Source organism: Diachasma alloeum, unplaced genomic scaffold, assembly GCF_001412515.2.
Source record: "Diachasma alloeum isolate Michigan unplaced genomic scaffold, Dall2.0 Dall_scaffold_00183, whole genome shotgun sequence".
In the NCBI taxonomy this organism is placed as follows: Eukaryota; Metazoa; Arthropoda; class Insecta; order Hymenoptera; family Braconidae; genus Diachasma; species Diachasma alloeum.
Window position 1 is genome coordinate 2,230,106 of NW_021680349.1, and position 15,236 is coordinate 2,245,341.

At 39.7% G+C, this 15,236-nt stretch overlaps 1 protein-coding gene across 7 annotated transcripts in view; it reads right to left on the reverse strand.

Annotated features, from left to right (window-relative positions):
• Positions 1-75: 75 nt before the first annotated feature.
• The window catches only part of LOC107047320 (band 3 anion transport protein), a 29,295-nt gene continuing 14,134 nt past the window's right edge, over positions 76-15,236 (reverse strand). For 2 of the 7 annotated variants that reach the window (XM_015270087.1, XM_015270091.1), the window contains exons 3-8: positions 11,938-12,118; positions 11,232-11,313; positions 9,446-9,772; positions 6,131-6,818; positions 5,120-5,170; positions 76-4,018 (exon numbers count right to left, since the gene is read on the reverse strand). In XM_015270087.1, coding sequence (XP_015125573.1) covers positions 1,655-4,018; positions 5,120-5,170; positions 6,131-6,818; positions 9,446-9,772; positions 11,232-11,313; positions 11,938-12,118 — 3,693 coding nt within the window. In that variant the 3' untranslated portion in view covers positions 76-1,654. Of the gene's footprint in view, positions 4,019-5,119; positions 5,171-6,130; positions 6,819-9,445; positions 9,773-11,231; positions 11,314-11,937; positions 12,119-14,007; positions 14,210-14,389; positions 14,593-15,236 lie in introns of those variants that run through there. The other 5 variants (XM_015270084.1, XM_015270082.1, XM_015270098.1 and 2 more) reach the window with 5 other exon arrangements.

The window sequence follows — 15,236 nt, forward strand, 5'->3', positions numbered from 1 at the left end:
AGACGTGAACTCAGTGTTTACATTCCACAGGATTGGAATACAAAAGTACGACGAAATAAACACACACAAAGCAAATAGAGGACAAAATTAAAATATGATTTATTCATTACTCGTAATACTGTACGTTAACTCAATTATTTACATAATACTATATTAACGAATCTCTGAATTATCTCTATTATATCATCTGCAGTGGCATCAATAGTATACGTGATCGATAAAATTGGAGAATTCATCAAATGTTTTACTCCCCTTCGCAGTTGTTAATTCAACAACAATAAACATTCGTAGGTGTTCCGATAGTTGATTGCATAGTATCAATAGTCTATGAGTCTATCACAATTAAGTAACTATGGGGGGGGGGGGTTTAAGATTTAATCTTCTGTTAAAAGTACAAGTGGAGCATTTTTCTCGACTCTCTCCCCTCACTTTAATCAATCAAAAATACAATATATCTTTCACTCTGCCTTTATTTTTGTCTTAAACCTCAACTGTCCTCTCAAAATATGTGGAATTATCATGCCTACTTTAACGGCTCTAAATTCAACACGTGTAAACCTATTCACCGTTAAAATTATCCACCCAACACATTACAAAATATATTTATCTTTCTCTAATACCCTCGCGAATTAAAACGTCACCAAGCATTGTTCTCCATTCCCCTACGATTTCTGATCAACTAAAATTGAAAATATGGATGGGATATATCTGCTAATGAGATTCACATTGTGCTTGGCTCCGTAATGATATAATCAACCATTCAGGTACATTATTCAAATATAATAAACTCTTATGGCATTCATCTTATTGTCCAACTCGAAACTCTTGCTTTTTGATTGTATTTCATCACGAAAAATATGGATTCTTGAACAAGTCTTTCGAGCAGGTTTACAAGCCTTGAATTTTCACAAATCTCTCCTCATTTGTTCGTTTGTTCTTCTAATCGTAAGTACATTAATCATCAAACCTTGGCAAATACAGCACCACTATTCATTCACATACCATTACAATCCATTCAAACGGATTTTAAATCCCCTCGAAATCATCAATCAGGTATTGCTGAGGTAGCATCAAGTCCAACGATTCACAATATTTCAAGTTTTTAAAAAGTCGAAGGAAAAAACGGAATAAATAATTGTTAGTAGCACCAATGATCAATGTCTTTTTGTTCATCTAAGAAACTCTTGAGTGTGACGAGAAACATAAAACTGAGCGATGTGCAGTATCACTACAATAAAACCCTAATAACTATCTATGTACACTAGTGATATCTCGAATATTTCCCAATGCTGACACCAAGAAATATCCACTCCCTCTAGACCCCGCTAGTCCCCCTAAACAATGAAATCCCTAACTACACGCTCTATCAATTATTAATTGACAATTATTCACCTAAAAAAATGATAAGCCCACCTACAATGTCAATAAGTACTCACATACCCATATGTGTGAACAATTCAACACAGGAGGGTGAGGATACCCCTCGCTAAATTCCCCATCAACAAATCCTCGAACCTTAAAATGCAAATATTGAGCCAATGATTAACGATAAACAATCTCAACTCATCTGCATCGATGTTGCAAATTGGAACAATATCTGATGAATAATAAAGACTCGATCGAAGGTATAGAATTCAATAAGGCACAAACTGTTCTAACCAGGTAATGGGGCCTCCTCGTAGAAATCAGGTTCATCCTCAACAGTCTCATGATCTGGCTCTTTAGTGTCAAGTGCACGTAATTCAGCTGGTGTAAAGAATCTCGTCATCTGTGCTCTCAGTGGTATCATGAGTATGAGAAAGAATGGCAGTGCAAGGGCAGCCGTTGTACTCTTAACAATCCACAGGACGGTCAAACAGAATATCTGAATGAGTGTGAAAATATGCATTTTGTATGTTTGCACACGTCTGACATAATTGGCGCCCCCATGATGCTTGACAGGCATGAAAAATAGTTTAACACGATCGAATAGTTGCACCCCATTGGTAGATGATATTCCCATGTAGAGGAAGACCCCGAGGAGAACAGCCATGGGTACTCGTCTGAGAAGCGGTGCCATGAGCACAGAGACCCCAACGAGAATGGAGACAAGAAGTGCTGATACCCTCTGCTCCTTCACTTCGACGATATGCGGCTTATCACCAGGTGCATGAGTCCTGGACATTATCGTAACAGCTGATACGTGTGTCAACGATCTCACTGATGCTGCTGAACACCAGGGTGCACCCATGAAACCACATCCCACATTCATTAAACAAACCACCACAATGTCCATGTGATAGCCACACCCTTTTTTCAATTTTCTCTCCTTCTTATCAATTATCAACTCCGATATCTGAGTCTCCATGAACACAAGAATGTAAACTAGTAATGCTGGTATTGCACAGGCAAATGCCATCCACACAGGCACAGGATTGTCACCACCACTTGGTGAAACAATCCAACTTCTACTTCGTATCGAGGGGCTCAAACCCTCTGGCACCAGCAGCTTCTCGGTTTTAACGTCAGCCAGAAAATCAATCAGCACAAATGTTATTATACTGAGTGGCACACCAAAGTCACCAAACGCTCGTCTAGCACTTCGACCCAAGTAGTGACTGTTCCTGAATATTCTCAAGTAATAAGCACCCAGAAATGTTCCCAAACAGAGGATAGTGCACATTAGTGCAGTGTTGGGTTGATTGATAAGTAAATTCGCTGAGTTGTATTTTGGTAAGGTTCCATTTGAGCAGATATCCTCACTAACTAGTGTCCCATTCATCCTCACATCACCATCAGCAGTGGAATTCATCAATGACGTGCTGCTGTCATCATCGCAGATGAAACAGTACTCATGAAGGAGTGGATTTCTCTGAAAATAATTAACAAGTTTGACGAATGTCTCGACAATGTACAGAAGTGATATTAAACCAGTGAAAATTTCCTCGGTGAATCGTGTGAACAGTCTCACGAGCACTGAACCCTCAGCACAAGCCACTGTCAGGGCGATTATTCCCATCCATCCACCGACGTACACCCGCATCGTTAAAAAATCAAGACCATTTTGATTGCAAAAGTTGTAGAGACTCTCGTCAAATAGCAGAAGAGGTCCAGTAGTTCCGATAATCACCAGTGGTTGAGTTGAAAAAAGAGCCATTATGATTCCCGTCCAGCAGCAGGAGACCAGTGTCTCGGAAATACCGATAATGTTGCGTGTTTTGTCACTGATGAGACCCCCAAATGTGATGGCAGCGCAGAGGGCAGCGAAGTACATGAAAATGGCAGCAGCGAGACAAGAGGAGTTGAGACCGTCAGTGAAGTCAGATAGATAGAAGGAATACCTTCGTTTGATGTCGTTGATGAGACCCCCGAAGGGCCTTCGAGTCCGCCTCAAGGGGTCACTGTCGTCTGGCGGTTTGCCATCCTCACCTGCGAGGAGAGCCTTCTTCATAGCCAGCGATTCATTCGCCTTTTCCACTCTAGCAGCTTTTGCAAGTGCCTTTGCTTTGCGATTTCTTATCGCTTCGCTCTTGGATTTGAGCTCGTCGAAGGGGAGCAACGCCTGTCGCTCCCAGTCCCCAGGGGGAAGGACTATCGAGTCGTCCAGGAACTCGTTTATCGCTGAGAGAAGCTCTCGACGTTCTGTTGCTTTGTAAGCGACCTTGTGGAAGGATGTGTTTGCCATCAATGTTGATATCGATCTTCCTATCTCGTGGTAATCCAGGTCAGCGTTGCGAGGGCCCAGAAGGGTGAACATGAATCTCACTGGGATATTCACTTCGGTTATCGATGGGAGGAGAACCCCCTCGGCTAGGCGGACGAAGGCTATTGTCGGCTGATCCAGAAAATCCACTGCACCCACGAGGACCACCGTTGCTTCTGCTCCTGCTGGAATTCTCTTCAGAATGTACTCGTTGCGGTTCTTCTTGAGGTCCTCACTGCTGCTTGTGTACGTCATCTCTTCTTTCATGTCTATCGTCGTGTGGTTGGGGTCCGGGGGGTACCCTGGGAGAATCTTCGACTTAGCGTCTTGCAGGTTCTGGGGAAATAAAGAGGGGGATTGGAGTTAGAGAGGTGAAGATTTTTGGCTTGGAGACTGATTATTGACAGGGATTATGACTCTGCTTTGAATGATAAACACAGAGTGAATCCTAAATATATTTATGATTGGGTTTGGACAGCAACGTGTGGTAGAACGTAATGAACAGAATGCTTTATCGGTTGTGGGGCTGAGTGATTGATGGACACGTACAAAAAATTTCGTGGGAAAGCGTAACGAATTCGCGGCAAAATTCTATTGGATTTCTCGTGTTTTTTAGTCGTTTTGGGCCGTTTGTGGTGTAAAATTCCGCGGGTTAGCTCCGCGTTTTTCTCGGTTTTCGAGAATATTCTGCAGAAGAAATCAGTAGAATTCCATTTTTCTATAGAATTTATGCCGTTGAGGTATATTTATAGAAACTCTTAAGGATATTTAAGTATATTTGACATTTCGATTCACACCTGACATAATTATTATTCGATAATTATTATTTTTTTAAACATTTGTTGTTTACAAATTATTCATAGTAAATATTCGTAATTTTCAGAAATTTAAATTTAACCCTGCAAAGTCAAATGAGGCTCAAATGAAAGCTCTCATGTTCGACTGCAAAAGTAGAAAAGTATTCCATTGGAGAAAAAATAGCCAAAATAATTGGATATCCTTAATTAAAAGAAAATGAACATAGAGTGGAAGGAACTGAGGAAATCCATATAAAATAGTCTCTATTGGACATTTGCGGAATGCTTCAATAGAATCGACTAAAACCTAATAGAATTTCCACTGGAAATTCAATAGAAATCCAATAGAAGTTTCTATCGAATTCGCTAGGTTTTTCCATGAAACTCTTACGTGCGTGGACTTACAGTACAGGGACTATCTCCACTGAATGCCTAATTTTCGAGCTTCTTTGTAATTATTTGATACCTGTAGGTCCATTCACTGTGGTTATTGAAAACAAACACGGTTAAGTTGATTCATCAAAGGTTGAAGGAATAATCGATGGGGGATCAACTAATGAACGATAAATAATGGTAAATTTCGATAGAGAATGTGGAACAACGAGAGAGACGTTAAAGTTAACGTTAAAGTTAAAGTTACATGGTTGTCAGTGCTCTCCCGCGGAGTATCTTCCTCATCCAGCCAGATAGACTGCGGAAATAATACAACAGTACCGTCAGTAATTCTATTCAATTAGCAACTCCGAAAAAAAAGTTGAAAAAAATTGCAGGAGTTTTCGGTTTTCTTGTTATACCTAGGGGTTCAAAAGGAATATTTTGATTTAATTAATATTTGAATGTATAAGAACATTCCATATTTGTCAGTATATTAATATATCAACGTTCATCCATTAATTGTAAGATTAAGGCAGTATGGCCACACTTCTGATTGCAATCAGAATTGTTTCAATATCGAATTTTTTGTTCTTTTTAATGATGGAATTTCAGCGGAACTAGTCGAAGAATAAATCAATTCAGTAAAAAAAGAAGAAAAAGAAGAAAATTCCACACTAAATAATAATGAGAAAAAATAATGGAATTTAACATTATATTAAACATTTACTGGAATTCCGAATGTTTGAAGAACAAGAAAACAAATTTTCCAGTTCTCTTGAATTTTCAATAAAAACATGAATATTGAGGACCAAATTGTGTTGAATTTCCAATGACGAATTCCTTAAAATTCGAATAGAACTGCAACTCCGCAATAATGCAATCACAATTTTTTTTATATCAAATTTCTGAAAGAAGAGATCAATTCAGTAAAAAAAAAATATATATAAATTCCACCCTATTGGGCTAAAATTCAAATTTGATGGACATTGAATATAATTCAAGTGAGAAAAAAATAATGAAATTTAACATTTCATTAAAAATTGACTGGAATTTCAAATGTTTGAGGAGCAAAAAAATATGAATTTCCAAATTGTCAGTTTTCAACGACAAAATTCCTCAAAATTCCCACGAAACTGCAACTTCCCAGTAGTTTCCAGGAAATCGACCGGAAATCTGTTGTTTTCAAAACCAAAGATTCATTTCGTGGCCATTCTACATTAACCCAACCTCACCAACCCTCTCCATTCAAAGCCCCCCCAAAAACTCAATAAATTACCTGAAGTGAAGTGTAGCTTGCATAATTCCTCTTCCCGCCGAACCTGAATCCCCTGTCATGTTCATGAACATGTCGATGTCTCAGCAATAGTGCCCTCATGACAACAGGCCTGTCCTCGGGTAGAATGAGCTCCTCGATGACCATCTGCTCGACAACCCTGTAAGCCAGCCCAGGAACATCCTTCTCCTCGAGATCCAGCAGTACAACCCCAGTCTCAAGGCAACGTCGAAGATTGAGGAGCGAATGGAAACTGAGAGACGCCACATGGGGCCTGCCCCATCTATCCGCACCTTCTTCGACGTCTTCTTCGTACTTTATCCACCTAGCAGTCTCCCTCCACTCTCTCTCCTCACCGACCCCATGCAGCTCATCGAGCTGAACAAAAACCTCGTGGGGCGAGTGATCGTACATCTTCTTAAAGGTCTCATGGGGTATTCCACCCTCCTTCTTCCTCCCAATTTGCACTGTCGAGTGGGCGGCCTTGTGCCGGCGCATCCCCCGGGGATCATCGCTCCTGTGCGACTCTAGATCATCTATGTCTAGTTCTTGTAATGTTGATGCCTCGTCCGGTTGTACCGAGACACGTCTCCCCATCGCCCCGGCAATATCCGGTAATCCAGCGCCCGACCTCTTGCGCCATTGGGGATCCTCTTGGAGAGAGTACTTACGCGACTTGTAGTGATGCCTTCTGTCAATAATTCACAGCATCATTACGTGATATTTATAAATACAGTTAAAGCGGGCACTCAACACTTGCCAAAAATCGAAATATGTAGCCTCGACATTTGGTAGTGTTTTAATTTGTTATCGGATTTTTCTGTTATTTTATTTGATTCATTTGCACTGTTGAAAAAACTCCTTGAAATTTCGATTGAGAATGAGGAGTGGGAAATTTACAGTGACATCTTCTCGAGTATTTGAATTTATTGACGAAATTTTTATTGATCTGATTCAATTAATTTTGAATGTTGGGAAATTGACCCTTGAAATTTCAAATGAACATTGTTATATTAAGTTTACATTTATTCTGGTTCTGATAAACCAGTTGATTTCTGGAATATTCATTGAAATTGCAATTTTCAAGCAACTGCTATTATCAATTCGCAATCTGTTAAAAATTCAATTGAATTTGAAGTTCAATTTTCACGATGAGTTTGAGAATTCAACCTATCATTAAAATATAAATGATCCCTAACATGAAAATCATAATTTCGCCCAATTTCCAAGATGAATAAGAAATTTCATAAATAATTGGATGTTAAATTGAATTCGAATTCATGTTGTTGAAGGCGTTTGCAATTTCCCATCAATCAATATGTTTTAGATACTCGGCATCGAATTTATTACAGTTCATTGCAGCCTCTCATTCATTGATTCTTATCACTGACTGTAATTTACTTGTTTAGGTTTGATTTTCTGAGCCTCAGAAAGCTAAAATTTCTATCTAAACTTCGAGATCTAATACTATAAAAATCAATATTTTTTCAACTCTTCAGTCATCCCGACATTTATTCCACCATTATCAACCATAAAAATGAACATAATAAATTCACCAAAATCAATAATTCAAATACAGCCATCCCCTAAATTTCAAAAAATTTTCAACAGTGCAGCGATTCGCGTTTGCGGGAAATTGCCAGTTTATTTTTCTCTCAAGGCACTGAGTGAAAACGTGAGAGGAATGAAGCTGTAAAAAAAGGGAGGAGAGAACTACCGTCTGATATTGCCGATGCGGTCGTGGGATCGATCGTAGGTGACAGGCATGTCAACGAGGGCGAGCGTCTACTGAGGGCCCAATAGACTTTTATTAAAAGTTTCGACAAATGTATATGCATTGGGAGATTTGTTGGGCGCATGAACGAAATGAAATGAGCGGAAGACGTCTCGACGTCCTCACCCGAATGCCTGGCTGAGGGCCATGGCACAAGGCAGTACGCGGGGTGTCTACAAGCAAAAATAAACTTGTGACTGCATTTATTTGACTATTGTAGTTTTCCGTAATTGCTGGTCGGCACGCGAACCGAAACGAGAGGGTATGGGGGGATTTTTTAAAAGAATTTCCTCGAGTTCCTGAGCTGGAAGAGAGATGGAGTGCCCCCGGGAAGCAGTTCAGGTTTAGTAGAACTTTGCGATTGTTTCAACCTGCTTAAAGTAGTATTTCCAAACTCCACGTAAGTCGTTGAATTCAGCAAGGGAAAATAAGTTTAATATGCCCGAAAAAAAAAATATTCGTCTTTGGTAATTTCTTACGTGACTTCAAACTTTGACGAAAAGACAATATTAATCCATCAAATTCTCCCTACGATTATTTTTCTAAACAATAGTTGCTCGGTTGACTAGGGCATCCTGCGCATTTGGGGTACCCAGAAACATGAATTATTTATAACAAGAGCTTGACACTGACGATAATTTTCGTATTAGGCGTCAACTTTTTAGTCATTCTCTTCGTTTTTTTTAGATTTCTTCTGCATTCAATCTTCTCTTTAAGGTATTTCGTTCGAAAAAGGTAAATGACGACATCAATTTGGGATTCTCGCAGGATTTTTATTGACAATTCAAGTGATTAACGACTTATGACGATTGTTCTATCAGAAGTCACTTTGATTGTTGATAATTTGCGAGCGAAATCTAGAAAAATTGGCCTCGCCCATTGGGTCTTTAAGGGGAGACTACTGTGAGTTTTAAAAGTTGTGGGTTATTGGAGTGAGACTTTTCATACATTGAAGATCGATTATATAGATCTGAAAACGAATAATTAGTGCAAAAAAATTGTTTTTTTATTGTTCATTGGCCGAAAACGCATAAAATGCTAAAAACAGTCCAGGGCCTCTAATTTTTGAGCTACAAAAGATTTTTTTCTCTCAAAATTTCCAGAAAAATGTGTGGAACAACAATTGCGAGCCAGTTTTTTAAAAGTCGACTCCTACACAGCTGATTTCGTTTTCTTTTTCATGTAAAAAAATTCACTATTTGTGTAAAAAAATACAAAAAAAGGAAATTTAGCCATGTAAGAGGGGAATTGAAAAAAATAGCTCGTAATTGTTATTCCACAAATTTTTCCGAAAATTTTGAAAAAAAAAATCCTTTGTAGCTCAAAAATTGGAAGCCCTGGACTGTTTTTGGCGTTTTAAGCGTTTTCGGGCAAACGAACAATAAAAAAAAAAATTTTTTGCACTAATTATTCGTTTTCACATCTAGATGATCGATCTTCAACGTATGAAAAGTCTCGTTCCAATAACCCACGACTTTGAAAATTCACAGTAGTCTCCCCTTAAAAAATGAATAAATAAGTAATGAGTTTTGAGAGGGACTTACTTGTGGTCGTGCTTGTGACGACGTTTTCGGTCCTCCTCGGTGAGGGCCTCTTCGGTCTGTGGGGACTGGTCGTCCTCCTCCTGGATTTTCTCGAATTGCACTCGGGGTGCGCCGATCAAAGGGGAGTCTGTGTAACCCAAGGCTGCACGCTCGGACACTGGGGCCTCGGATTCACTGCTCAAGGTGTTGTCTTGGTCGTCTGGAGAGAGGGTGCCGTCGGTGTTTGTCACCGATGGGGCATTGTCGGGGGTGTCTGTGCGCGGAGTATCGCCGTTTCTAGTGGTTGCCACACTGTCTTCGTCCGGCTCTTGATCGGTTGAACCCTCGCTTTTGTGAAGGAAAGTGTGATTTATTCATTCATTAATCGCGTAATGAGTTGAAGTTATTCGAGGCTTTCGCACCAGTCGATCCCGAAAATATTGGAATAATAATTTAAAAAATTTTCGTATGATCTTTCCGCGCCAAATTCCGGAAATTTTTATCGTGTTCAGTTCCACTGAAATTTCAGGAAATCTTGTCATTGAAAAATCAAATATTATATTGATTTTCTGTTCAAATGATCTGGAAATCAATGAAATACTTGATTTTTCAGTTCAATTATTCTCTGGAAATTCAGAATAATCAGGAAAAATCAAAACTGATGTCATTTTGCCTCTGAATATTCATGTTCTATTGAAAAATCCTGAATTTCCGTGAATTCTACTTGAAATTTCAAATTTCATAACCAGTTTTTCCCTAAATCCGGTGCAATGTCACTCTCATGAAATTTACTATAAGATCTTCTACGAAATGTCAAAAAATTTCTAACAGCAAAGTTAAAAAATTGACGAAACGCGTCGCTTGTGATGCGACGAGTCACTTCGAAACTCACGCGAGAAACTCCCGGAAAAAATATTTATCCACAGGTATATGGCCCTTATATCTGCGGCGGAATATACAATATCCGAAATATGCTGAATATAAGTGTGCGGATATATAATGTAAGTGTGCAACAGGAGAGGGGGTGGATTTTGCGACGTAATATATCGGGGGGATATTCCGTCAGATATTTGCGACCGCTCGTGACTGAGGGGGGAGGGGATTTAAAAAATCCTAAAACGTGTGACATAATATTGGAATGGCTGTGGTGACCCTTTAATGCTTGATTCGTTGGAATTCGTAGAGCTCAAGATTTTTCCTGTTTTTTTTCAACTGGCAGACAGAATTATCGTCTTTATGATGAAAAGAATTCTAATAAACGCCGTAATATGCATCGAATATTATCGAGGCCTTACCATGAGGTTTAAGTGGGTTTAAGCATATTCATTATTTCCCTCTGCATTCAAGTAAATCTCTGAGTAAATCATTAATTAAAAAATGAATGAATTCCATAGGACCCCGAGTATAAAGGAAAATTCATTCATTTAATTTCGTCGAAACTTACTTCAAGAAACATTTTCACTTTGAAATTGTCAGCTTTAAGAAAGGCCATGTGACTCGAGTATTTCAGAATTGAAGTGGCGAAACGTGATGAGTAGAACCAATTTTGGTATGAGTTTTCCATCAATAACTCTGAATCCGAGGGAACTGGGGGAATTTTCTGGTCTTTTGTGGGGCGGACTGAAAGCTACAAAGAAGGTATTCATGGGAATTTCACCGTCTCCCTTTCATCTCAAGATATTTCATAGAAACTGAAGATGGGGGAAATTACTCATTTCGCTTTCCCAGTTCCCTACTGAACTTTACCATTGTTCGATGTCCAATTTGTACAGTTCATTAATTATCTATTGATGATGACCAAACTTACGTTGATAAATGCCTTCTCATTGATCTCGAGTGTAAGCTCTTCAGTGGCATGTGTGGATGCGGATAACTTCGTTTTCGGTGTTCTGAAATTAATGAAAAGACATGTTGGAATACTTCAGGATTTCGAAGTACTTTGCCTTTTTTCCTTTTAGTACTTGAAGCGCATTTTATTCTCGATTCTAAACTTTTTAAAAACATTCTAAAAATCTAAAATAAATTAGAAAATCAACTTTTTGACAGAACTTCATAACATAATCTGTCGATAATAAAAAATATTTATTCGAAATCGAAAAAAAAATTATTCATATTCCGAATTCGATTAGAAGCCATTGTCACGTCTAAAGATTAAAACTTATGCATAAAAAGAAAATGCTAACAAAGATGTAATTTACTGTAAAATGTTTACGATGTAGTTGAATATCCTTAATGTTTATGAATACAATAGTACCCAATAAAGCTTCAAGTCCTGAAACATCGGAGAAAAACGCCAGTATGTCACTCAGAAAAGAAATGATATCACGTTAATTCTTTTTATGGAGCTAGTGATGCATGCAGCTTGTCCCTGCATAATATTCCCTGGCAAGTGGCTATTTGTCACCAGTAAATTAATGACTCTGAAGTCTCATTTATTCCCATTCCCTCTATTCTTTCCCTCGACGAATCCAATTACAGAGAAAATAAATAGTACGTATGCATCTGACACTTACGATTGAGCACCTGATCGCCATAACGTGGAGGTGGTCCACGATCTCTGTCGCGGTCAGAACCAGCTGACTCTGAGGGTGAGCCCAATCGAGCTACGTCGAATTTTTCACCAGAGTCCATGGCGAAGACCTTCTCCATCTCCTCGTCCAGCTCCGGGACCGTTTCCGCGCCATTTCCGTCGGGCTAAATATCATTTTCCCATGGATAAAAATCACTACGAGAAAGTTTTTAACTCTTATCGTAATCTGACTCTATTATGCCACGATCTATTATTCGTAAAGGATAATATGTAGTAATGAACTGGGGGAGATTTCGCTGATAGGAAGGAATGGCGGTGATATTAACTTCAACTTCAATTACTAATGTCAATACACGAGTGACAAATTCGTGAGGGTGAGCTTCTGCTGATTCGGCTCGTCCAATGAAGAATTCACACCATCGAATGCCTCGAATTTCGCACTGAACACAGCAATTCTCCCTCTTCCTCACAATAAAAATCATCAAAAATTGCGGAGTCATGAAGTTTTGCAATAAAACATTCGGAAAGGTTATGACCAGCTGCATGATTGAGGGTATAATAACGGTATTCACTGGCCTCATTAACAGAATCAGCCACCCGCCGGACTGATTGGTGAACAGTAGAATGACTCGTTAATTGCGAGAGATTTTGTTTTTTTGATGGAGTTTCACCTGGTGACAAGTTACAAGTAAACGTCGTAATTTGTCTGTTATTTATAAAGAATAAATGTGTTGATGAACTAGGGGACATTTTTCTCGCTAATGAAAAGGAATGAGAGTGATATTCGCTTCAAGTTTAATTACTATAGTCAATAAGCGACGGACAAATTTGTGAGGGTGAGCTTCTGCTGATTTGGCTCATCCGATGAAGAATTCACACCATCGAATGCCTCGAATTTCGCACTGAACCCACAAATTCTCCCTCTTCCTTACAATGAAAATCGTTAAAAATTACGGAGTCATGAAGTTTTGCAGTAAAATATTCGGGAAGGTTATGACCAACTGCATGGTTGAGGGTATAATAACGGTATTCACTGGCCTCATTAACAGAATCAGGCACTGATTAAAGCCGGACTGATTGGTGAACAGTAGAACGAGTATTCAATTGCGAGAGATTTTGGTTTTTTGATAGTTTCACTTGGGGAGAAGTTAGAAGTGAACGTCATAATCTGACTACATTATCCCATGATCTATTATTTCTAAAGAATAAATGTATTGACGAACTAGGGGAGATTTTTCTCGCTGATAGAAAATAATGACAGTAATATGAGCTTCAACTTCAATTACTAAAGTCAATACACGACTGACAAATTCGTGAGGGTGAGCTTCTGCTGATTTGGCTCGTCCGATGAAGAATTCGGACCATCGAATGCCTCGAATTTCGCACTGAACCCCCAAATTCCCCCTCTTCCTCCCAAGAAAAATCATTAAAAATTGCGGACTCATGAATTTTTGCAGTAAAACATTCAGGAAGGTTATGACCAACCGCATGATTGAGGGTATAATAACGGTATTCACTGGTCTCATAAACAGAATCAGGCACTGATTAAAGCCGGACTGATTGAAGAACAGTAGAACGACTATTGCGAGTATTGCGAGTTTTTGGTTTTTCAACAATTTCACCTGAATTTGACCGAACAAATGTACTAATTAATTGCAGGATATTTCACTGATAGGAAGGAATGACAAGGATATTAACTTTCACTTTAATGACTAATGTCAACACGCGAGTGACAAATTCGTGAGGGTGAGATTCTGCTGATATTGACTCGTCCAATGAAGAATTCACGCCATCGAATGCGTCGAATTTCGCACTGAACCCCCAAATTCCCCCTCTTCCTCCCAAGAAAAATCATTAAAAACTGCGGAGTCATGAAGTTTTGCAGTAAAACATTCGGGAAGGTTATGACCAACTGCATAATTGAGGGTATAATAACGGTATTCACTGGCCTCATTAATTAACAGAATCAGGCACTGATTAAAGCCGGACTGATAGCGAACAGTAGAACAATTATTTAATTGCAACCGATTTTGCGTTTTTAATAGTATTTCACCTGCTGAGAACTTGAAAGCGAACGTCGTAATCTGCCCGCATTATACCCCGATCTCTTATTCCTAAAGGATAACTGTATTAATGAACCGGGGGAGATTTCGCTGATAGGAAAGAACGACAGGTATATTAGCCTCCACTTCAATTACTAAAGTCAATACACGCGACAAACTCAGTGGGTGAGATTCTGCTGACATTGACTCGTCCAACTAGGAATTCCCACCACCGAATGCCTCGATTTTCGCACTGAGCGCACCAATTGCCCCCCTCCCACCCATCGAAAATCACTAAAAATTGCCAAGTCGTCGAGTTTTGCAATAAAACATTCGGGAAGGTTATGACCAACTGCATGATTGAGGGTATAATAACAGAATTCACTGGCCCACCTCAACAGAATCAGGCACTGATCAACGTTGAACTCTTTGTACAACAGTAGAACGACTATTCAATTGCAAAAGATTTTGCTTTTTTGACAGAGTTTCACCTGGTGAGAAGTTAGAAGTGAACGTCGGAGCCAACGGAGGACCTTTCCCCGCGCTTTTTGGAGGAATGACTTCCCAGAGGAGCTGGCGCCTGCCTCGGGCATGGCATCCCGGGCTGGAGTGAAGAGAATACGGAGGTTTCGCGCAGGCTGGAAAGTGCTCTTTGCGTTACCACCTCCTCTCAGCCCACCCTCTGGGACAGGGTGCCGGTCGATACGCAACTTATATGACATATGAAGTGTATCAAGTACGTGGATAATAGCATCCCCTGGGCCCTTCACCTGCCCTTTGACGTTGGTTATCAATTTTTTGTTTTTTTCACTCATCAGTTACTGGGAATTAGCGATGGCATATCGTCGGGACATTCGGGGGAAGTTTGTCACTGGCATCCACTGGGCTCGGATTATAAAGGGATTTCCGGTGATATTTTAGATCTGTCGATAACTCTGGAGGCACAGGGCTTGCGTGGTGAATACGAAGAGCAACAAGTGCCATTTGCTCGTGATACTGCGGGGGAAACAAAGGTCTCGGGCGACGTGGGAATCTTTTATTTTTTCATCGACAGGCACCTGCATCAGGGGGAAGTACAGCTAGTGGGCTCGATTACAATTGTCGGGATATCTATGTTCGGGGGGTATTGTTTTTCTTTTGGTTTTGTGTTGCTCAGGGGCGGGAGGGATGTTTTTCTGATTAGGAGGAATGAGAGGAGTGGAGGACTCATCAGTTTCGGGATGATTGAGGGGGGGGCGAT